This window comes from Mustelus asterias, chromosome 11 (genome assembly GCF_964213995.1).
Source record: "Mustelus asterias chromosome 11, sMusAst1.hap1.1, whole genome shotgun sequence".
Classification (NCBI taxonomy): domain Eukaryota; kingdom Metazoa; phylum Chordata; class Chondrichthyes; order Carcharhiniformes; family Triakidae; genus Mustelus; species Mustelus asterias.
Window position 1 is genome coordinate 43,220,896 of NC_135811.1, and position 25,283 is coordinate 43,246,178.

The following is a 25,283-nucleotide window of genomic DNA, read 5'->3' on the forward strand; positions in this document are numbered from 1 at the left end:
ATGGTGCTCTGTTGCTGTCTTTGCAGATTAGCATGAAATGTAACAAATTACTCTCTGTTCTCACTGTGAAGACTAATAGAGAAATTAAACTTTGTTCAGAGAGGAAGGAATAGCTGAGTTTTTAATAACATACTCATTCCTGATTGCTGTTGAAAAACCTTTCTGGCCCCCAAGCCTATAACATTGAAGCCTCTTTCCCACAGAAGAAAACTAAAATGTTACAGATTTTAAAATATATGTATATATTTATAGAAACATAGAAGAAACATAGAAAAACTACAGCACAAAACAGGCCCTTCGGCCCCACAAGTTGTGCCGAACATATCCCTACCTTTTAGGCCGACCTATAACCCTCCATCCTATTAAGTCCCGTGTACTCATCCAGGAGTCTCTTAAAAGACCCTATTGAGATATATTTAAAGTTTCTGTTTTTACTACTGAATTTTCCCCCTTAATCCTACACCCGTATCTGGATCATTATTATGCTTTTTGCACAGTGATTTCATGTCATTTCTATTTCCTGCCGTGCTGTGAGAATTCTTCAGCTTGATTGGTTGATTTGTTTCTTCACTGCCTGCCATGTTCACAGCCCCTACAAATTCCCTTTGGAAGGTGCCAATTTCAAACTCCGTCTGAAAAGAGAACATTTACACTCCAGATCCTGCTAAAACTTTGTGGTCAGTTTTTTATCGAGGTGAATGGCGAGAGTCATTCCTTTGCCACTGACTGGAGAGTCTGCGCCATGATATCTGTGAAATGAAAAAGATCTTGCAGTGCATTGGTGTCATTTACCTGCAAAGCTCACCCACTGGCTGCAAGTTATTTTTGATTCATTGCTAGCCATAACCATAAATAAGAAAGATGTCAGTATTTCGTTTAGCAACAGCTTGGTGTTCTTACTTTCATTAATGTATTTATAATTGCCTAACTCTGGGTGAAATACTCTCCACTTACCTTGAGAAGTGCAGCTTCAAATAACACCCAAGAATCTTCACACCATCCAAGAGGAAACAGCCCACTTGATTGCCCCCTGCTCCCCCATCCACCACCTTAAACACTTACCCCCTCCATCATCAGTTCACAGTAGCAGAAGTGCGCACCATCCACCAGATGCAGCAACTCACCAAGGCTCCGTCAACGGCATCTTCCAAACTCACAACCTCTACCACCTTGAATGATAAAGGCAGCAGATGCATGAGAACAACATCACCTGAAAATACCCCTCCAAGCCATGCACCAACCCTGACTTGGAAAGACATTGCTGTTCCTTCAGTGTCACTGGGTCAAAATCCTGGAACTCCCTTCCTAACAGCACTGTGGGTGTATCTATACACAGTAAGAAGTCTCACAACACCAGGTTAAAGTCCAACAGGTTTATTTGGTAGCAAATACCATAAGCTTTCGGAGCACAGCTCCTTCATCAGATGGGGTGGATATCTGTTCTCCAACAGTGCACAGACACAGAAATCAAGTTACAGAATACTAATTAGAATGCAAATCTCTACAGCCAGCCAGGTCTTAAAGATACAGACAATGTGGGTGGAGGGAGCATTCAACACAGGTTAAAGAGATGTGTATTGTCTCCAGACAGAACAGCTAGTGAGATTCTACAAGCCCAGGAGGCAAGCTGTATCTATACCACAGGGACTGCAGCAGTTCAAGATGGCGGCTCACCACCACCACCTCAAGGGCAAGTAGCGATGGGCAGTAAATGTTGGCCTTGCCAGCGACCTCCACATCCTGTGAAAGGAATTTATAAAAAGCATGATTATGGTATTATATAATAGAACTGAGCAAGCAGGAGCAAAACAGTTAATTTCTTGTAAGACAGTGGAAGAATGCGATGACACAGTGCATTTGATCACGAACAGACCAACCACAGAGAGATGGGTATAGATTTGATTTCCCCACACTAATTTCACTTCTAGCAGTGCAGAGAGGAACGGTGGGGCTTGCTGAGCATTGATTTGCCAGGATGAAAATAAGGGAGGTCAATCCAAGGCCATTCTTGTATATCTCCCAACTGGTGTTTTGAAGTGACTTTTGATCAAATCCTGCAGCAGTTATCTCCTCTGCTGGACAGGATGAATATTTCAATGCATGGGTCAAGAAAACAAGAGATGGGGGAATGATTTCTTCTCAAATTCAAAAGAAAGGTATTTTCTGGTGAGGAATCCTGAAAAAACAAAATGAATCATTTTTACCAGCAGAGTAAACCTTTCTGGTTTAAAAGGTTTATTAAACTATATGGCATAAAGAGTGCACCAGATATGGAATATCCGTTTTATACTGCTTATAATCATTTGCAACAATTAAAAAGTAGTTAATTTCTTTATGTGGGTAATGTCATTTTGTGTGCTCTCACTGTCTGCCAAGAGGTCTTGTGGCGCAATATGTAGCCTCCCTGCCTTTGCATCTGAAGCCCTGGGTTCCAGTCTCATCCCAGGACCTGATCACCAAGGAAGGCTTGTTCCTAATGCTGCCAAACAAGTATCAGCTTGTAAGTCCTTCCAATATACATCAATGGCATGTGATAAGAATCATAGAAACCCAACAGTGCAGAAGAAGGCCATTTGGCCCATCAAGCCCACACCAACCCCAATCCCACCCAGGCCGTATCCCCGCAACGCCATGTATTTACCCTGTTAATCCCCCTGACAATAAGGGGCAATTTATCTTGGCCAATCCACCTAACCCGCACATCTTTGGACTGCGCGAGGAAACCAGAGCACCTGGAGGAAACCCACGCTGACACGGGGAGAATGTACAAACTCCGTACAGACAGTGACCCAAGGATAGAATTGAACGCAGGTCCCTGGTGCTGTGAGGCAGCAGTGCTAACCACTGTGCCACTATGCCGCCCTAATGAATGGGATGTCTGGTCCAGGCTGCAACATACATGTAAAAGTGTGTGTTGCCACCACAACTTGGTCTCCACAGCTCAGTTGGTTGGATGGTTGGTGTGGATCTGATTTATTTCCAACAGCAACGTGTTCAATTCCAATTCAGGCTGGGGTAGTTTTGGGACCTGCGTTCATGATCTACCCGTAGAGGTCTTGGGTCCATGGGCCAGATCTACCTTCAGGCAGAGAGCTCAATAAGAAGAAATATTTGGCAGCACACCCAGCAACCACCTTAGAAATATTTTAACATGTCCATGCGAGGCTAATCTGATTTGAAACTGGTGACTTTTTCTTATGTGAGGTAGTAAGAATGTTGCATTCAATAGGATGTACATGATGATTTGAACTGAGACATTGGACAGAATTTGAAAGAACCACTAGCTACACTTAATCTTATGATTCGATGTTGTGATAAAAAAATAAATAGCACAGCAATTCCACCAAACAGTTAGAAAAATGTGAAGGATGAATGTTCAAGCTGGTTCTTAGTTATGACTGCTGTTGTCAACCAGCATATGTTAAAGGGCTAAGTTACAATTGTGAGTATAATTTATGCACTGTACTTTCGTACTCAACAGGAGATGAGTTGAAATTGTGTTACTATGGTAACACCAAATTGTTTTTTCTCTTTGTTGTTGCTTCAGAACACTGAACTACTTTTTAAAATTCTCAATTTACACTGGGGAATTATTGATATGCCTTTTTGTGCACACTGAATCAAAATGATTATGTTTTTAACTTTGTGGATAAACAACAAGTTGGAGATAAGTATCACTTTTTTTCCTTCATGAATTCATTTTTATTGAAGAGTATGAGGAGTACTCTAAAACAGCAAAACCTCAAGAAAGCCTTTTAAGTTGTAAAATAAAAGCAGCCCCAAACTACAGAAGTCACTGGTATTTTTATCGGTCTGAATGACATAATGATTAGTTTTTTTAAAAAGGCAGCAATCTCGTTTAGTTAGCCACTTCCTACCATAGGGATCTACATATGGGGCTGCTTCATCTAAGCCCTCACACCGGTGATATACCAGATAGTCCTCTCTCATTTGGCACCTGGGTAGAAGGCTGTATAGAAAAGCATCACTATGAATAATTACTTTCTTGCATTACAAGTGAGTCCCCAAAGGCTGTGTACAGCTGGAAATTAGGGGCAAATAATTCACTTTCAGTTTAGATCAGAACAAAATGAACAAATATTCTGGTCTATTTCAGCAGGCATGTGATAATGAAGCAATAGGAATTGAACTCTCCAATAAAATATTAGCATTTTTAAATGCATGCCGAATTTATGGCGTCGCCAGATCCAGTCATGTATGTGCGATTAACATCATTTGAAGAATGATAGTTAATCTATTTTACTTTCGCGATTAGGGTAAATGAAGATAACTTTGAAAACAGATTACGGATGCAGTATTAAACATTGCTAACCATGCCAGTACAGATTGGAAGATCATGGGTTACCAACAGAGGTCTTGCCCATTGGCTGGAGAACCAGTGGGATCCCCACACTACTTCTGTTGGTAAAGGCCCATTGGTATTAAGTGACCAGCATATCCCCCTCTTGGATTAAAGATCCCACAGGTGGAAATCCACCACCACCACCGCCCCCCCCCCCCCCCCCCCCCCCGCCACACCCCTCCACAACTAACCCCCTGAGAGTTGTAAACCGATCAGAGGCTGATAGCTCTCCATTACCATCAGCACCACTGGAAGCAATGGCCACTGCTGGTATTGCATTCCACATGCACGGCATCTCCACGTCGGTATTGTATCCACCAGAGAGCAAGAATTGATGAAGGGACCCCAGGCTGAAGGTGAGCAAAGACAGTATGGGGGTTGCGGGAGGGAAGCGGGGGTGGGGGGTGTGGAGTCAGCAGAAAGGGCAAGGTGGTGCCTTTGAATGAGGGACACCCCTGGAAGCCGTCAAGGAAATCCAATAGGGGTTTTGCTTTCTCAGGCTCCCTACACGGCGAGCCCTTGCCTGCCACTGGTTGAATACTAGCAGCAGTGGGATGAGGCACTAAATTATCCACTTAAGAGCCTCAGTTAACATCCCAGTGGGAAGGCTGTCCAACTCTGGACTTAATCAGATGGAGGCAGAAAGACGACAGGGTCCCCATTTCATGACCTCCCACCCAATTAAATACCCTCTCCTTCAAACTCACCGCCTATGGTCTGTGCTGAATCAGTAGCTGCACTGTTAGTTGTGGTGATGTAGCTGCCCTCACTGGGAGGTGACAAGTTATCTTGCATTGCAGGCCAATCTTGCAGCTTAGGATGTTCTTAAGGGACCAATAACACACCCAGAATTCTTCATTTAAAGTTTACTAAACCTCACCAAAGCTCCTTTAACAGCACCTTCCAAACCTGCAATCTCTGCCACCTCAAAAGACAGATGCAGTGGGTGCTTGGAACACCGTCACCTTCAAGATCCCCTCCAAGTCACTTACCATCCTGACTTGGAAATATATCACCATTCTTTCACTATCACTGAGTGAAAATCCTGGAACTTCCTTCCTAACAGTACTGTGGGTGTACCCACACCACATGGACTGTAGCAGTTCATGATGGCAGCTCACCACTACCTTCTTGAGGACAATTATTGATAGAAACATAGAAACATAGAAATGCTACAGCACAATACAGGCCCTTCAGCCCACAAAGTTGTGCCGAACATGTCCCTACCTTAGCGATTACTAGGCTTACTTATAAGTAATAAGTAATTGATGGGCAATAAACGCTGACCAAGCCCATAATCCCATGAAGGAATGTTCAAAAATTAACAAATTTGAATTCTCACTCATGGTGGATTCCTTTTGCTGAAAACTGTTTCAAGTCGGATAATCTTCCTGAGCTGTCCAACTTGGTGAAAAAAAAATAGTGAATTCACAATGGAATTTGAAACTTGCTCTTTTTCACACAAGAGGCTGTCAACATTAGTGATTATTACTGGGTAAATCAGGTGGCAATTTCAGACAGCCACAAATGCACAGTTAAACGTGAAAATTCAAAGGTTGCTAGTCGTGATACCGCAATCCTCCACAGGCTGTGTGTTGCAATCATTACCAATGGAATCCCCCAGAATTTAAAGTTAAGGTGTTAACTTGTGCCAATTAGCCATTATACTCACACAAAAGACCATTGAAAACCTTGCTCAGCCTGGAGTAACCGTGTTTTAGTGGCTTAGTAATTTATAATTACTGCTAAACAGCCTCGCTGTCCCCTGAAAGAATTTGGAAGTGTGAAGTCATATTCTGTCGGAGGGAAATCAATAATACAGACATTTAAAAATTATTGTATAGCTTTTGCAATTTTCTCTTTCATGACTTTTCCTTAAACCCATGTGTACATTTCAATAGGGGAGGAGGTAGTGTAACTGTTCCAGGACTAATCATCCAGAATGCTCTAGGGACCCGGGTTCAAATCCCACAATGGCAGAGGGTGAAATTTGAATTTAATAAAAGTCTGAAAGTAAAAGTCTAATGACTTTAAAACCATTATCGATTGTCATAAAACCCATCTGGTTCACTAATGTCCTTTAGTGGAGAAAATCTGCCTACATTTGCTATGGGTCTGGAGTCAATGTGGTTGACTGTTAAATCCTCAGGGATGGGCAATAAATGTTGGCCCAGCCAGCGACTCCTGCACCCCGTGAATGAATGAAAAATATCTTCTGTGTAAGGTTTTAAATTTAATTTTTATTTCCTGTATTTTACTTCCTGCTCTTTTGTTTGTGGCCATTCTTCAGTCTGACTGAATAGAGTGAGTGACTTGTCCAGTTCTTGCCCTATTCAGTCACCACAAATCCCCTGGAGAGAGCGTCGAATTCAAACAAACACCATGAGTGTTGAAATAGCTGAAAGGCCGTGTGGACGACTGTATGTCAGGTGGACAACTAATGCTGTTTCTTCTCTACCAACAGCAATATCTGGGCCACTGGCTTTCGAATGACTGTTGCCTGGCATTAACCTGTTTTATACAGTACATATCAAAAATGATGACTCAAAATGCAAATTAAATTTTTGTTCAAGCTAGCCTACATTTAATCTGCCTATTAAATGTATCCCCCTTTTTAATGCTGTACAAAGAAGCTATGAAAAGCTGTAATACTGATGGGCTGTGCCGGCACACACAGGACATTTAAAAATAAATAAGGTGTTTCACTTGCTGCTACTGTTAGTTTCTTATTTAATTTATGTATTTATTTGGCAGGAGAATGTGTCCCTTGCTGACATCTTGTCTTTGCGAGATAGCTGCCTCAGTGAACAGGATATCTGGGCAGCTTGCCTAGAATGTTGCCTTTCAATGAAGAGTATCTCCCACACTCCACTCTTTCATACTCTGTGCATCACCCCAGATACATTGGCTTTCAATGCTAATGGCAATGTTTGCTTCATGGAGCAGCTGAGTGGTGAGTACCGTGCACTCTTCAAAATCTTTTCTTGCACAAATAACAAGGGCTTCAGTGAATGTCACATGATGCAATGTATCACTCCTCGGGCTACGGTGTCTCAAACCCGGCTATCCAGTAACCCGCGCTGTCTGAGAAGCAGACTGTTTATAAAGCTGCCGCCACCTGATTCTGTGTCCCTCCTCGCCCACATCTTTGGTCTAAATGTATGGCTGGGAAACCCCTTGGAGCTGCTCCCGTTCCACCACCATTCACTGAAGTGCAGCGGGAACCCTCATTTTTTTATTTGTCACAAGTAGGCTTACATTAACAGTGCAATGAAATTATTTGCACGCATGAACAGAGCTTCTGCCAAGCATCTGGCAAAGCAGCACAGATGGAACTGAAGTAGCGCCAAAGAATTCCCTGGCCTTATCTTGCAGCATTCGTAGAATCCCTACAGTGCAGAAGGAGGCCATTCAGCCCATTGATCCTACATTGACTCTCCAACAGAGCATCTTACCCAGGCCCACCCACCGCCCTATCCCCATAACTCCACTTTTGTACCCTGTAACCCTGCACATTTACCATGGCTCATCCCCCTAACCCGCACATATTTGGACTGTGGGAGGAAATCGGAGCACCCGGAGGATACCCACGCAGACATGGGGAGAACATGCAAACTCCGCACAAATAGTGACCCAAAGCCGGAATCAAACCCGGGTCTCTGGCGCTGTGAGGCAGCAGTGCTAACCACAGTGCCACCATGCTGTATTGTCTCTACTTCTCCCAAAGCTACCCTTTGAAATCCTTACTTGTAAAGCATATCCCTGACACTCGACATGCTCGTCCCAACCCGGCCCAAACCATCTGACCAGAAAATCGACAAGATCCAGAATCCAGCATAGACTCGGTCCTAAGGTTGCCAGTTTTGAGATACTGTATCTGTGGTACTAATGTTTCCTCTCTTTGAACTCTACAATATTTTCATTTGCTAATCTTTTAAAAAAGCCTTAGACATATTTGGGAGAATAATCTGGACTTCACTAATCAACCAATTCCAATTTCAGTTCTCAAAGTTTAGGAGACAAAACTTTGGAATTTTTTACAAAAAAATGGCAAGATTGTGGTGTTTGAAATAAGTGATTTTTTTTCTGTTTGCACTATGGACCTGAACCATTCCTTAAACGATTGGCAGTGAGAGAACTTGGCGGTAGTAATATCATAAAGTTCATGTCAAAAATGGTAACCAGAATCAAGAATGTGATTTTAATAGTTTGATCACAATTCCCTTCTATCGAGTACGTCAATCATTAGCAGATAATATACGCTTTCTTTTCTTTTCATAGAATTATAGAATCCTACAGTGCAGAAAGAGGCCATTCAGCCCATCGATCCTGCACCGACAACAATCCTACCCAGGCCCTATCCCTATAACCTCACGTATTTACTCTGCTAATCTCCCTGACACCAAGGGGCAATGTAGTATGGTTAATTAACTAATTAACCTAACCGACACATCTTTGGAGTGTGGGAGGAATCCGGAGCACCCGGAGAAAATCCACACGGACATGGGGAGAACATGCAAACTCTGTGTAGATAGTGACCCGAGGTTGAAATTGAACCCGGGCCCCTGGCACTGAGGCAGCAGTGCTAACCACTGTGCCGCCATGTCACCCTTTTAATGAGGCATTCATTTTCAGGTGGTTGTTGACAAAGTGAATCTAAATCTGTGAACAGTATCCTTTTTAATTTTGAATTAAAAATGTATTAAGCTTTTCTCATATCACACTTTGTGCAGTTGAGGGGTCCAGTTATGGCCTGTGACCCATGAAACTCAGCACTTGCTTTGGCACTCATTGATTTATTCTGTTCCACCTCACTTGACAGGTACATGGTCATCCTTAGCTAATTTTACTTTTGCCTTTACTTGGATATATTTCTTTGCAAAACACAGCGAGTGCAGTAATGTCATACGGATAGGGGACTCTGACTTAGAACACTGGTCATTGGATAGACTAAGCCTTCCATCTTTGTTGGGTTGTTATTGGAGATAGGTGGATATAAGGGGAAAAATAAGAAGTGTGGTTACATGGTAATGTACTCAGATTATACCCTTTTATTTTGCTACTTTTATCTTGTACTACCTCAAACTTCAATATTGTGATTAAAGTTCTTTAGAAACACCAGGTTGGTTTTAACACGGGTAAGCACGTGGGTTTGGATGCAGGTGGGGATTTATGTCACGTCAGAATGTGAGTGCACTGGGACTCCATCTCCAGCCCGCTGGCTTCTGCATTTAACTTTACTGCATTAGGCTGCTTGCAAGCAACCCCCTCTGGAGAGACAGGCTGTGAACTTCAATGTTAATCACTCAATTACATTAGTAACATGGCTTTAGCTATTTAACCGTGGGTTTACTGATTTCCCAGCCTTCTTAGAAACTCATCAGTGAAAGCAAGGTGAGAACACAGCAGATAACTGAGGAGGCTGAAGACATGACAGGGAAATATTCCAGTAAACACTGCCATGTCACAAATACTCACTTGTCTGTTTGTTTGAAAGGCTTTATAGTTGGCAGATACAATGGGAGGTCACTTTTACAACTTTGAAGATGTCTTTTACACCAGATCAGCATCTGTGTCGCTTATGTTGTGGTATGTCACACCTCGGATGAGGACTATGATGATGAGCAGCGCACTGCTTGCTGCTCTGAAGGAGAGAGGCGATCAACAGAGAGGCCATTCCCTGAAAGCCATTCCAACATACTCTACAACTTGGAGGATAAGCATTCTTGGCGTGTCAGAACACCAACATCTCAGCATATTTGAGACTCGCTTTAGATGTGGCAGATGTTTGGAGCACACTGGAACATGACCTACTGCCAAGTGGTCCTGGTGACCATGCTTGTCAAAGTCACCACTAACTTCAATTACTTTTGCCTCTGGATCCTTACAGAGTTATGCTGGAGACATTTGCAAGATCTCACAGTCATTGGCCCACAAATGCAAGAGACAGGTGACTGATGGCCTGTTTGTCAGAGCTGACACTTCTGTACATTTTTCTTGCTGCGATGCCAGTCAGAATAAGTGGGCATTCAGGTGTGCAGCACTAGTTGGCTTCCCTCCAGTGCAGAGCATCATGAACATGTGGTAATTCAAGCATCATCCGTCATCCAGGAATGTTCATCAGTGACAAGGACTTCACTCCATCAATGTGCAGTGAAAAAGATGATTATTCAGATGTGTGCAAGCCTCCCAGACAATTACCATGATACTTCCACTCCAAGGCAGGCCACCCTCCCTGATCTTTCTGCAACTCAAAGAACAAAGAACAGTACAGCACAGGAAACAGGCCCTTCGGCCCTCCAAGCCTGTGCCGCTCCTTGGTCCAACTAGACCAATCGTTTGTATCCCTCCATTCCCAGGCTGCTCATGTGACTAAGCATGTAACTCGAAGCAGACTGACTGGCCCTCTGCTCAGTAACAAAGGAGATCCAACTAAAACATGGCTAATGACGACGATGAGGAACCCAGCCAATGAAACCAAGAGGTGATACAGCAAAAGTCAAATGATGACCAAATGTATCACTGAACAAACCATTGGCAAGCTGTAGACGCTGCACTCATGCACTCCTCTCCCCCTGCTGCCATGACACTAACACAAAACAGCCCTGCAAATAATCAAGCATCTCATTCAAAGCCCCACACTAATTAGTACCAATTCATGGCTCCCCATTCACCATAATTGAAAAGTTTATTTTCCAGGCAGAAACTAAAAATGGGCAAGGTGGGAAAGTGGTAGAAAGAAATAATGTTTATGTGGCTCAAAAATAAAACGGAAACATAAAATTTAACATTATATGACTGTGCAACTGCAAATCTTGACTTCTTCTTCTCCCTCCATAGAATTCCTACAGCGCAGAAGGAGGCCATTTGGCCCATCGAGTCTGCACTGACTCTATGACAGATTATTTTACCCAGGCCTCTCCCATTACCTACCCCATAACCCCGTACATTTACCATGGCTAATCCATCTAACCTACACATCTTGGGAAACTAAGGGGCAACTTAGCATGGCCAATCCACCTAACCTGCACATCTTTAGAGTTCAGGAGAAAACTGGACCACCTGGAGGAAACTTGTGGAGACACAGTAGAATGTGCAAACTCCATAATCAGTCAACCGATGCCAGATTTGAACCCGGGTCCCTGGAGCTGTGAGGCAGCAGTACCAACCACTGTGCCATCATGTCGTATTCTATGTGTTTCAGCTCCTGTGGCTTCATCAGAGTTAAAGGGTGGAGAGGGATGGGTGGGGAAAGGAGGCGAGAAGTGGAAGGACTTTGAGAAGAGTCCCCACTTCTATGTCCAGAAGCATCTTGTTCATTGACAGCCCCCTTCGCACAGCTTCTGTGTCCAGCTGAGCATTTCTTGGAGCATCCTGCTGCCTCCAACATGTACTCTCTACTACTGTTTCATCTCCATTTTGCTTTTGTTCAACAACATCTGGAATACCTAAAAAGCAAGTTGTCAACCTAGTGAAGCTACAATGCAGAACTACATGCCTGTTAGAGTGGAAACAGTATGCTGAGGACAAAGCTAAGTGATCCTTAGTGTCAGGCAATGACCATCTCGAACAAAGAACAAAGGAAAGTACAGCACAGGAACTGGCCCTTTGGCCCTGCCAATCATGATGCCTGTCTAAACTAAACAAAAATCCTTCTGTCCTTATTCAGTCCCTCTATTCCCTCCCTATTCCTGTACCCATCAAGAGAGAGTTTGATCAGCTCCCCTTGATATTTAGTGGCACTACCATTCCTGAATTCCCCACCATCAACATGCTGGGGGTCCCCATTGAAGAACAGATCAGAGGTTTGGTATTCTGTGAGGAGTGTCTCATCTCTTGCCTCTCAAAGCCTGTCCACCATCTACAAGGCAGAAATCAAGAGTATGATGGAATACTCCCCATTTGCCTGCAAGAATGCACCTTCAACAACACTTGAGAAGCTCAACACCATCCAGGACAAAGAAGCTCACTTGATAGACACCCCATCCACTGCCTTAAAAAGAATCATGCACTCCAGCATTAGTGTCACATGTCTGCAGTAGTGTACCATTTACAAGATGCACTGCAGCAACTCACCAAAGCTTCTTGAATAGCACCATCCAAACCCACAATGGCTACCACATCGACAGACAAGGGGAGTACATGCGTGAGAACACCACCACCTGCAATTTCCCCTCCAAGTCACGCACCATACTGACTTCCTAAATTTATGTTCCTTCATTGTCATTAGTCATAATCTTGGAACTGCCTATCTAACAGCACTGTGGGTGTACCTGCATGACCAGACTACAGTGGTGTAAGAAAGTGGTTCACCACCACCTTCTCAAAGGCAATTCATGATGGGCAATAAATGCGAGCCTTCCCAGCAACACTTGCATCCCATGAACAAACGACCTTGCAATGTATCAGCAGGTGAAAACCCAACTCTCTGCCTTATCAGTCCTGCTGAAGTTTGAGTACCTGAGCTAGTACGTGGTTGATATAAGTCCTGTTATGGTATACCATAGAGGGAGCAACTTCTGAGCAGTTGGCAAGTCCTCTCAGACCATGTCCTTTGAGATGCTTAAAGGTCCATGGGAGATTGAAGACGTGAATTAGAACTATTAATGTAAGATTGTTTTAAGTGAACATTATGCACATGATCATATTTCACTCTGTCATCAACTCAATGTGAATGATTGTTGTATGTCATGTGACTGCTATTTAATTCTGTTATGAGGTAGTGGGAGGACCCTATCTCCGACAGCCAACGACAATGAGACTCTCCCAGTTCTGTGCCTCCCTCTTGTGTTCTGTGCCTTTCTTCTGTAAGGAGGGAAAGAAGAGACCAATAAATGGGTGTAATGGCGTGTGTTGACTGGATGGATGGGGGGAATTTGTTGAGGGTGACTATGAGGAAGAGTTATGACAATGCATTAGGATGAGAGTGGGTGGATGAACAGATGGCAATGTTAGAAGTGCAGTAGGCAGACCGAGGTGTACGTGAGGAGTGATGAACTGAACTGGGCTTGAGAAGGTAAATGAGGAGATTGGAGTGATAGTCAAATCAGGGTTTGACACTGTGCCTCGTTTTCCTGCCCTATTAGACCATTAAACCACTTTTGGCATTGAATTCACAACCATGACACCACAGTCTTGCTGCTGTCTTCACGGACATGCCATTCTTTGTTTCACATGCAGACTCCTTCCTCCCATCAGTATGAAATAGTATCTCCAAGTGGGGCCTTTATAGCAGCGTTTCTATAGGAGGTATCGCTAAAATGAGGCGCAGCCTTTGAGAGCCTGGTCTTCATCGTGCTAATTTCTCCTTTTGCAACACACCATCAAATTTCATATTTGGAATGTCCCTTCAAATGCAGGAATTAAAATACTCCATCACACCTTTGATTTATTATTGTTACATGTATTGGGATACAGTGAAAAGTATTGTTTTTTTGCCTGCTATACAGGCAAAACATACCGTTCAGAGTACATCGGGGAGAAGGAAAGGAGAGGGTGCAGAATATTGTGTTACAGCGATAGCTAGAGTGTAGAGAAAGATCAGCTTAGTATATGGTAGGTCCATTCAAAAGTCTGATGGCAGCGGGGAAGAAGCTGTTCTTGAGGTGGTTGGCATGTGATCTCAGACTTTCGTATCTTTTTCCCGACGGAAGAAAGTGGAAAGAGTATGTCCAGGGTGCGTGGGGTCCTTGATTATGCCGGCTGCTTTTCTGAGTTCATGCAAATTGATTGGGAAACCCAGAAATGAGATGGTAATGGAGTGGCAGGGTTTAAAAGACAAGTACTGACAGATGTGCTGCAATAACCTTTCAGTTTCTTGCATGCTACTTACATGCTATTCCCAATATGCCACAAAGCTGAAACCTAATGCATTACCTTCAAGTGTGTAAATATGGAGTTCAATTTTTTTCTTTTAAAAACTGAATATATAAATGGTTTCAGACAGATGGTAAATATGTGCCACAGAAAAACACTGCTATGTATCCATTCCAAAAAAAAGCATCTGAAGTCTATTTGTCTGCTGCTGTGCCAATGGCCCTGCCCTGGAGTTTTCATTCCAAATGGAGGTTTAAAGCAGAAAAGAAAATGGCAAATTACTCATTTAAATATTTTTGCATTCAGTCTGGAGCTCAGTGAGTTCTCTGGAGGAATTGGCTGCGAATATTTGAGCTCAGTAAAGACAGCAAAGCACGAAATTTGCTCTGAATTAGCTGCACACCGTTACCTGCAATATATGCAAATTAATGGGAGCATAGATTAAGGGGGGGTGATCCTACTTTCTTGTCCCACTGGTTGATGGGTGGGGTGAGCCGATACCTTCATTGCAGTGATAATGTAAGCCTACTTGTAACACATAAATAAACTTAGAACTAAGATCGCGAGAGAGGTGAAAAATCGGTTTCGTGCCTGATTTCTGATCTTGCGATCTCACTGGGCCTTGATACCCGGCAAGATCAGCCTGTGCGATGCTGATCTCAATATTTAAATTTATTTAAAATCTGATTTAAATATTATTAGTCAGCCCAAGATGGAATCATCCCGGTTCACTTACCTTTGTGGCCTCGCGAGTGAAGGTTCTCACTGGTGAAGATCACGTATAATCCCCATCAACGGGGTCCTGTCATGATGGCCTCGCTGATCTTGGTATTCTGAGGCCCCTTGGGAGGTTGGGAGTTGGGGGGGGGGGGGGGGGGGGCAGTGCCAAGGGGGTGAGGCCAAAGGGGGCTGAGGCTACTTGGAGGGGGCAGGGCCTGGGTAGAGGTGGAGCCTAAAGGGAGGCAGGCGGGGAAACATTGCTCACTCTGCAACTGGGATCGGATGGGAAGGGGTGTGAACGCTGCACACTCTGCAACTGGGATTGGGGGGGGATGGAATTGCTACTCACTCTGTAACTGTCGAAGGGGGGGCGGGGGGAGGTGATGGTGATCAACCGGGCCATGCTGGGAGGGGAAAGTATGGTCAGCTGGGATGGGGGAGAAAAGTGATCATCCATGGAGGACAGCAATATTCGAGGTGAGGCGGGGGGGGGGGGGGAGACTTGACGCTCCCATTTTTATATACATGTGAGGCTCCCTGATTGGGCAGGAAATTATGGCCTCAATCAAGGAGCTCATACTCCAGGGGGCCAAATACATGTGCCTCGTTCAAGTCATGACACATGGGTATTTACTTCGACAAGCCACCTAATTTAAATCACTTGCTTCCTGTGGAAATTATGAGAGGCGATTCTGTACCCCAGTAAAACAGTACAATCCTCAGGGAATGAAAGGAAGTGGATAAAAGAGAATGTTAAGATGTAGAAGAGGGAGAAACTAATTTCAAGGCCTTTAAATGCACATGTATTACGAGTCAGTTATTCGGTGCCACTATGAAAGCATATTGTTGCATTTTGTGCTTTATGATTGATTTTCTTTATCATTTATTTACAGATGATCCAGAAGGTGCCTTTGTGCCCCCAGAATTTGACATTACTGGCAATACCTTTGAGGTTGGTAGAAATCCTTATGAACATAAGGCAAGCAGGAAACATATTCCCCACTGTTATCGCAATGAGTAGCGTTGCAAATTCAATGAGAAAATCCGTATGCATTGGAATCCTTCAAGTGAAATGCCTGCTATGATTAAATCAATTTTAGACTGCTGTTTAGGAATAGCTATTAATTAAGGCCAATCACTTGAAACTGCAGAAGCCTAAAAGGCTTTTCATTGTCTAATGTGTTTTAGAACTTCTCCCTGTGCCAACATTTTTTAAAAAAATGTTTTATCCAGTGTAAATCTGCTGTGGTTTGCAACCCTGGGATTTTGCTTTGTGATATTACAGCGTGAACTAAAGGTTAATGTTTGTATTCATTCTTCCATTATAATAATAGAAGAATCAGAGGCCTAGAAATTTGATCAGCTGCTCAATGTATCTTCCAACGTATTTCTAATTTTTTGGTGGGGGTTGCGGGCGTGGGCGGTTTGTTTTAAGTGCAAGACCCCTTTACATTTTGGCAGCACTGAGGGAACACTGGAGCTGCTTATCTGTCTCCATGCTCGAATGGTGAGATGCAGGGCACAGAGGAATCAGAACCTTTGTCTCGTTATTGACAAGCCGGTGAATGAAAGGGATCCAAGCCCCACATTGGGCGCCATTATTTTGGGATGGCACAGTGGTTAGCACTGCTGCCTCACAGCGCCAGGGACCCAGGTTCAATTCTGACCTCAGGTGACTGTCTGTGTGGAGTTTGCACATTCTCCCTGTGCCTATGTGGGTTTTCTCTGGTGCTCCGGTTTCCTCCTACAGTCCAAAGATGTGTGGGTTAGGTTGATTGGCCATGCTAAATTGCCCCTTAGTGTCCTAAAATGTGTAGATTAGGGGGATTAGCAGGGTAAATACTTAGGGTTATGGGGATAGGGGCTGGGTGGGATTGTTGTCGGTGCAGGCCCGATGGGCCAAATGGCCTCCTTCTGCAATGTAGGGATTCTATGATTGGAAAATTAGAGTGCTGTGATAGTAACAGTGAGCCTTAGAAGTGGCCAGAGGTTGAATAGAGGCTGGATGGGTGGTAATGGTGGTGATGGGGGTAAGGCGGGGAAGGGGGGTGGTGCAGGCAAGCACTATAGAGTGGTCCTATATGTTTTGAATGTGGGGTCAAGTGAAATGGTTCCTTTACGGACTGCCTAATGCTACATGGGCTTGCTTCACCTGAGTGCAGACAGTACCAGCTACCTCAGGGCAAACCAATCTTGCAGAGGGAACTACAAACCAGAACTGGCCCCTTTGCATGGTGGCACGGTGGTTAGCACTGCTGCCTCACAGCGCCAGGGATCCGGGTTCGATTTCCGGCTTGGGTCTGTGTGGAGTCTCCATGTTCTCCCCGTGTCTGCATGGGTTTCCTCCGGGTGCTCCGGTTTCCTCCAAAAGACGTGCTGGTTAGGTGCATTGGGCATGCTGAATTCACCCTCAGTGTACCCGAACAGGCGCCCGAGTATGGCGACTGGGGGGTTTTCACAGTAGTGAAAATTGTAGTGTTAATGTAAGCCTACTTCTGACAATAATAAATTATTTGCATTGACCTGTTTCAGGCCTGGTCTCTGAGGACATTTTTATTTTGAGCTTTACCAATATGGCAGGTGGTGTATTTCCGACTTGTAGAAGACCAAATGCTTCCCATTCCTCAGATTGGAAGACTTAGGAGGCTGAGGAATAAATGCTGCATGGTTGAATTTCCACCCTGAGCTGTTTGGAATAAATGGGTTAAAGCCTGAACTGAAATAGCAAACAAAGTCATTTCATAAATACTTGTTAGGCATTTAGAATATATATTTTTCTAATAAAACAATCATATGAAGAGATCATAGAAATCATAGAAATCATAGAAACCCTACAGTGCAGAAACAGGCCATTCGGCCCATCAAGTCTGCACCGACCACAATCCCACCCAGGCCCTACTCCCATATCCCTACATATATTACCCACTAATCCCTCTAACCTACGCACACTAAGGGGCAATTTTAGCATGGCCAATCAACCTAACCCGCACATCTTTGGACTGTGGGAGGAAACCGGAGCACCCGGAGGAAACCCACGCAGACACGAGGAGAATGTGCAAACTCCACACAGACAGTGACCCAGCCGGGAATCGAACCCAGGACCCTGGAGCTGTGAAGCAGCAGTGCTAACCACTGTGCTACCGTGCCGCCCAGATGTTTGACACTCTTAAAGAGAAATTATTTTGGTGGCTTATTTGCATGTGGAATGTATGTTTAGGTTCCAATGAACTACTTTGTTGTTAGAGTCATAGAGGTTTACAGCATGGAAACAGGCCCTTCGGCCCAACTCGTCCATGCCGCCCTTTTTTTTATAAAACCCCTAAGCTAATCCCAATTGCCTGCATTTGGCCCATATTCCTCTATACCCACCGTATCCATGTAACTATCTAAATGCTTTTTAAAAGACAGAATTGTACCCGCCTCAACTACAATCTCTGGCAGCTTGTTCCAGACACTCACCACCCTTTGTGTGAAAAATTTGGCCCTCTGGACACTTTTGTATCTCTCCCCTCTCACCTTAAACCTATGCCTTCTAGTTTTAGACTCCCCTACCTTTGGGAAAAGATATTAACTATCTAGCTGATCTGTGCCCCTCATTATTTTATAGACCTCTATAAGATCACCCCTCAGCCTCCTATGCTCCAGGGAAAAAAGTCCCAGTCTATCCAGCCTCTCCTTATAACTCAATCCATCAAGTCCTGGTAGCATCCCAGTAAATCTTTTCTGCACTCTTTCTTGTTTAATAATATCCTTTCTATAATAGGGTGACCAGAATTGCACACAGTATTCCAAGTGTGGCCCTACCAATGTCTTGTACAACTTCAACAAGACATTCCAACTCCTGTATTCAATGTTCTGACCGATGAAACCAAGCATGCCGAATGCCTTCTTCACCACTCTGTCCACCTGTGACTCCACTTTCAAGGAGCTATGAACATGTACCCCTAGATCTCTTTGTTCTGTAACTCTCCCCAACACCCTACCATTAACTGAGTAAGTCCTGCCCTGGTTCAATCTACCAAAATGCATCACCTCGCATTTGTCTAAATTAAATTAAACTCCCATCTGCCATTCGTCAGCCCACTGGCTCAATTGACCAAGATCCCATTGCAATTGGAGATAACTTTCTTCACTGTCCACTATGCCACCAATCTTAGTGTCATCTGCAAACTTACTAACCATGCCTCCTATATTCTCATCCAAATCATTAATATAAATGACAAATAACAGTGGACCCAGCACTGATCCCTGAGGCACACCGCTGGTCACAGGCCTCCAGTTTGAAAAACAACTCTCTACAAACACCCTCTGGCTTCTCTCAAGAATAGCTTGTGTGGCTTTTGCTACCAAATAAACCTGTTGGACTTTAACCTGGTGTTGTTAAACTTCTTACTGTGTTCTCTCAAGAAGCCAATTTTGTATCCATTTAGATACCTCACCCTGAATCCCGTGAGATTTAACCTTATGCAACAACCTACCATGCAGTACCTTGTCAAAGGCCTTGCTAACGTCCATGTAGACAACATCAACTGTAATGCCCTCATCTACCTTCTTGGTTACCCCTTCAAAAAACTCAATCAAATTTGTGAGACATGATTTTCCACTCACAAAGCCATGCTAACTGTCCCTACTCAGTCCTTGCATCTCTAAATGCCTGTAGATCCTGTCTCTCAAAATACCTTCCAACAATTTACCCACCACAGATGTGAGGCTCACTGGCTTGTAGTTCCCAGGCTTTTCCCTGCAACCTTTTTAAACAAAGGCACAACATTTGCCACTCTCCAATCTTCAGGCACCTCACCTGCGACTATCGATGATTCAAATATCTCAGCTAGGGGACCCGCAATTGCCTCCCGAGCCTCCCACAATGTCCTGGGATACACTTCATCAGCTCCTGGGGATTTATCTATCTTGATGCGCTTTAAGACTTCCAGCACCTCCTTCTCTGTAATATGTACACTCCTCAAGACATCACTATTTATTTCCCCAAGTTCCCTAACATCCATGCTTTTCTCAACAGTAAATACTGATGAGAAACATTCATTTAGGATCTCAACTACTTTGTTATTGTTGAAAAGTGCAAACTCCACAGAAAAATCTTTTAGTAGCCATTGAATCTTAGATGAGTGATGATCCAACGTTGGCATCTTTAAGTTACCCCATCATAACTAAAAGACAAAGGTGAAAGGAAAGCAATCCAATAGGATGTCTGGGGAGGTGAAACTATTCTGTATTAATGAAAACACAGAAAATGCTGGGTAAACTCAGCAGGTCTGGCAGCATCTGTGGAGAGAGAAATGGAGTTAATGTTTCGAGTCCATATAACTCTTGCTCAGAACTGATTCCACGTCCCTGCTCCAATGGGAATCACCAGAAAGTAATCCCTCAGGTATTTATAAATTCATTTCCAGTTACATAGAACAGAATCATAGAATCGCTACAGTCAGAAAGAGGCCATTAGGCCCATCAAGCCTGCACCAACAACAATCCCACCCAGCCCCCTTCCCTTTAAACTTGTGCATTTACTTTGCTAATCTCCCTGATACTAAGGGGCAACTTACCATGGACAATCCACCAAACCCGCACATCTTTGGACTATAGGAGGAAACCCATGCAGACACGGGGAGAACGTGCAAACTCCACACAGAAGTTGCCGGGAAGTTATGTTTTACTAATAAAGTAATAACTTTGTTGAAAAAGTTTGTTAAAGTTAATCTACTGTTTTAAAAACATAAAGCTTTCCAGCTATTTGCACGTCATATTATTTACTGGCAGGTGTAATACAGGAAAGAGGGAATATTATGTTAAAACACTGGATTATTTCCTCTGCTGTGGGCTAACTGAGTTTGTTTCAATTTGTGCTTTTTCACACGTTGGTGTACTTGAATATGTATGGACAAGCACAGTGGAATAATTTTTAAATGCTATTTCTTGTTGTTTGGAAAACAAATCAAGACGATCTATTTACTGTTGTCATTTCGGCATATCATTATCATCTTCCGTGTCGAATTTGCTCCCTTGTAACCCTGGTTTCTGTTTCTCCACATGACTAAACAAGCAAATATTCAAATATTACAATGCAAAATGTGACCTCATGTCCTTGTGCCTTTGGGAAACATAATGCACTCATTAAGGTTTCCTTAATTTGTGGGAGAAATTTGATCGGTACTATTCTTCCAACAACCTCATGGACGAACCGCTGTTTTAATTTCAGACTTGATGAAGAGACTCTCGTGATATCAGCAACAAGCTTTTATCAGCAAATATTTCCTTAAGGTTGGGAAAAGACTAGCATCTCTTGTAGTCTTAAAGACCAATTGACACCCGTCTGGCAAAGTTAAAGTTTATTTATTAGTCACAAGTAGGCTGCAATGAAAATCTGTGAAAATCCTCCAGTCGCCACACTCCGGCGCCTGTTCGGGTACACTGAGGGAGAATTTTAGCATGGCCAGTTCACCTCACCTGCACATCTTTGGACTGTGGGAGGAAACTGAGCACCCAGAGGAAACCCACACAGACACGGGGAGAATGTGCAAACTCCACACAGACAGTGACCGAGGCTGGAATTGAACCTGGGTCCTTGGCGCTGAGGCAGCACTGTGTCACCGTCCATGGCAGTGGAACTTATTTTGATTTATGAAACCTCTCAATGCAGTTTCTTGTTTGAAAGACTCTGATGTTTACCCAGCCTTGGCTTCAGAGTTGTTGCTATCATATTGAGTGTTCTCTGGCTTACCCGAAGTTCTGCTACTCAATCTTCATTTGTACTTTGCTCTTCCAACCAATTGGGGAATCTAGGTCAGATTGTATGTCGGTTTTGGATTAGTGCACTAGCCCACCCTCCTACTGGTGGATTTCTCGGCAGCGAGAGGCGGCATGCCATTCACCAGTGGCAGGATCTGCTGATCCCTCCACTATCAATGGGATTTCCCATTGTCGCCACCAGGAAGCCCAAGGAGAGGAGCGCAACTAGCGGGATCAGAGAATCCGTCATGAGGGAACAGCTGGAGAATTCCAGCCGAGATATTCTGTTGAGTTCAGCATCAATTCGTAAGCGGATCTAACCTCTCTACCATCTGCAGTACCTTTTTCTGCCCAATATTTAAGCAAATAATTAAAAGACTTTCGGGTCATAATAGAAATATTGGTTGTACCAAAACCAAACATTGTTATCTACCGTTATCCTGCCAGCTTAACATTTTGTGTAACTCATTCTCATTTCTGAGCTGCCTTCTCCATTCCACTGCTCTTGTCAGTGACATATTGGGGGGAATCTTATAGGGTCCACAACAGTGGGAGTTGTGGAATTCAGGATGACTGCACTAGGATTGATATGAAGTTTCAATTTACTGACAGTGCAGGGGTCTAATCAGAGGCCTGTTTGTCATATGTCAAGCCTCACTCCAGCGGGTTCATACTTGTAATAACTCCGCACACCATGAATACTCATTAGCATGAAACCTTTCTAAATTATATCCTACCTTCAAGAGAAAGTCAGTGGCGCAGGAGAACTTGGTGCTGTCTGTTTAACGTTTGTTTAAAGGTAATATGCATCGGTTGGCTTTGTGCAGTTGTCAGTGGTGAAACCCTCCCGCACCCCAGCTGACAATACAACAGCTATGGGCGGGCTATAAAAGAGCCTCCAGGTCAAACAGTTGTAAGTAAGGTCTGCGCTCTCCCTTCTTTAATTCTATGGCACAAGGGAGGAGAGCAGAAGAATGGCAGCTTGCATGGAGGCTCCAGGACTGGCATCGAGTAAATCAGTGTTGAGGGGAGGTGTTGTGGAGTGGGAATGGGACATACAGGAGTGAGGAGTGTTAAGAAGGATCCAGGGAAGTGAGAGGGTGGGGTGGGGGGCATGGAGGGTTGCTAAGGGAAGAACCAGGCATTTTGGCGGGGGCGGGGGAGTGGGGGGGTTGGCGGAGGATCGGGGGGGATGGGAGGGGTGGATGAGGGGGTGGGAATGGCAACAGTATTCAAGATAAGGGCTTAAAGGGTGGTGTCAGTACTGTTCCATTGTATGTCTATCTCAGGGTGTTGGTGACAGAGTCCTTACAGGACTTTGCGTTCATCTACAACACTTCAATTATCCTTGCCAAGGATGATCTTGGATAGCATCTTACAATGCACAGAAGGGAGGGTTAGCTGGGTTGACACGTTCAGCCATGTCCTCACAGAGTGGTGAATACAGCACTGGACAGTAACATGAATATTCAATAATGTGTGAACAGAAAAACACAACATTGTTTCCTCCACAATAAAGGAAATGCCCTGAACTCCCCTGTAATTATCAATGCTTTAAGAAGTCTCACAACACCAGGTTAAAGTCCAACAGGTTTATTTGGTAGCAAAAGCCACTAGCTTTCGGAGCGCTGCCCCTTCATCAGGTGAGTGGGATTTCAGTTCACAAACAGGGCATATAAAGACACAAACTCAATTTACAAAATAATGGTTGGAATGCGATTCTTTACAGGTAATCAAGTCTTAAAGGTACAGACAATGTGAGTGGAGAGAGGGTTAAGCACAGGTATTTTGTAAATTGAGTTTGTGTCTTTATTTGCCCTGTTTGTGAACTGAAATCCCACTCACCTGATGAAGGAGCAGCGCTCTGAAAGCTAGTGGTTTGTGCTACCAAATAAACCTGTTGGACTTTAACCTGGTGTTGTGAGACTTCTTACTGTGTTTACCCCAGTCCAACGCCGGCATCTCCACATCATTATCAATGCTTGCCAGCCTTGAAGTGTGCCAGCACACTTAGCTCTCTGACTGAGCTGGTCTCAACAAATAATGATGACGTACACATGAATGAAGTGACAATGATGTAATGTGAAATACTTACAATTGAAATTTTATTTTGAAAAACACCCCCGCCTCCTTTTTATGCTCTCTAATACTATATTCATGGCAATGGAGTCAGGTAGGAAAGTGTTGGCCATGAAGCTGTTCAGCCTTGTTTGACCAGGAGGCTCTTTTATAGCCACATGTATCTGCTACATTGTCACCTGATGGTGGCCTTCACCACTGAGCTGTCACACGATTGTCCATGTTCCCTGTGCGCACTGCTGGAACTTTCATTTTAATTGGAATCGCATGGGAGACATTAAAAAGCAAGGGTTCAATCTTCCAGCAGATTCTGAATTTCATTGTTTTACATGGAATCAAGATGAAACTGAGAGGTTTTTTTTTACAATTGCAGTGGAGGAAGCTACCAGGAAAGGTTATTTAAATCAGCCGTCCAAATGGATTCCAGGCTAAACCAGTTATGTTTCTTGGATGTTGCCTGGTCTGGAGGGTTTTAGGTAGGAGGAGAAGTTGGATAACTCGGATTGTTTTCACAGGAAAGACAGAGGCTGATGGAGGACCTGATAGAAGTCTACACAATTAGGAGAGGCATAGATAGGGTGGATAGTCAGAGGCTTTTTCCCAGGGTGGAAAGGTCAGCTACAAGAGGGCTCAGGTTTAAGTTGAGAGGTGGTAAGTTTAGGAGAGATGTGCGGGGAAAGTTTTTCACACAGAGAGTGGTGGGTGCCTGGAATGCACTGCCAGTGGACATGGTGGAAGCAGGAATGCTAGCAACATTTATGGTGTATCCTGATAGACACATAAATGGGAGGCGAACAGAGGGATAGAAACCGCATATTGGTGCAAACTTGTTGGATTGAAGGGACGGTTCCTGCGCTGTGTTGTTTTTTGTTCTTTGGGAGAGGGGATTGAGGTGAGAATGTTAGTGATCAGCAATCAAAAGGGATATTGCCTAATAGTCTATTCCAGCTCCTCCAACCTATATCCACCAAGATGATCTAAAAGTTGACATTGTCACCGACTCAAATTCAAGAGAAATCTTATAAATTTGCGGTCTTGATTCTGGGCTGTTCCCCCATCAAACCACTTTAGGGAGATAAAGTGGTTAAGAAGGCACATTGGATGCTTGCCTTTGTTAGCCAAGGCTCAGAATATAAGCACAGTAAGAAGTCTCACAACACCAGGTTAAAGTCCAACAGGTTTATTTGGTAGCAAATACCATAAGCTTTCGGAGCGCTGCCCCTTCGTCAGATGGAGTGGAAATCTGTTCGCCAACAGTGCACAGAGAAACAGAAATCAAGTTACAGAATACTAATTAGAATGCAAATCTCTACAGCCAGCCAGGTCTTAAAGGTACAGATAATGTGGGTGGAGGGAACATTAAACACAGGTTAAAGAGATGTGTATTGTCTCCAGACAGAACAGCTAGTGAGATTCTGCAAGATCAGGGGGAAAGCAGTGGGGGTTACTGATAATGTGACATAAATCCAACATCCCGGTTTAGGCCGTCCTCATGTGTACGGCCTTGAGTTCCGCACACATGAGGACGGCCTAAACCGGGATGTTGGATTTATGTCACATT

General features: G+C 43.9%; 1 protein-coding gene across 1 annotated transcript in view; it reads left to right on the top strand.

The window, feature by feature from the left end:
• Window positions 1-25,283, top strand: part of kndc1 (kinase non-catalytic C-lobe domain containing 1) — a 207,437-nt gene that overhangs the window by 24,191 nt on the left and 157,963 nt on the right. Inside the window, exons 2-3 of the mRNA XM_078222911.1 lie at window positions 7,118-7,316; window positions 15,793-15,851. Coding sequence (XP_078079037.1) covers window positions 7,118-7,316; window positions 15,793-15,851 — 258 coding nt within the window. The remainder of the gene's footprint in view (window positions 1-7,117; window positions 7,317-15,792; window positions 15,852-25,283) is intronic.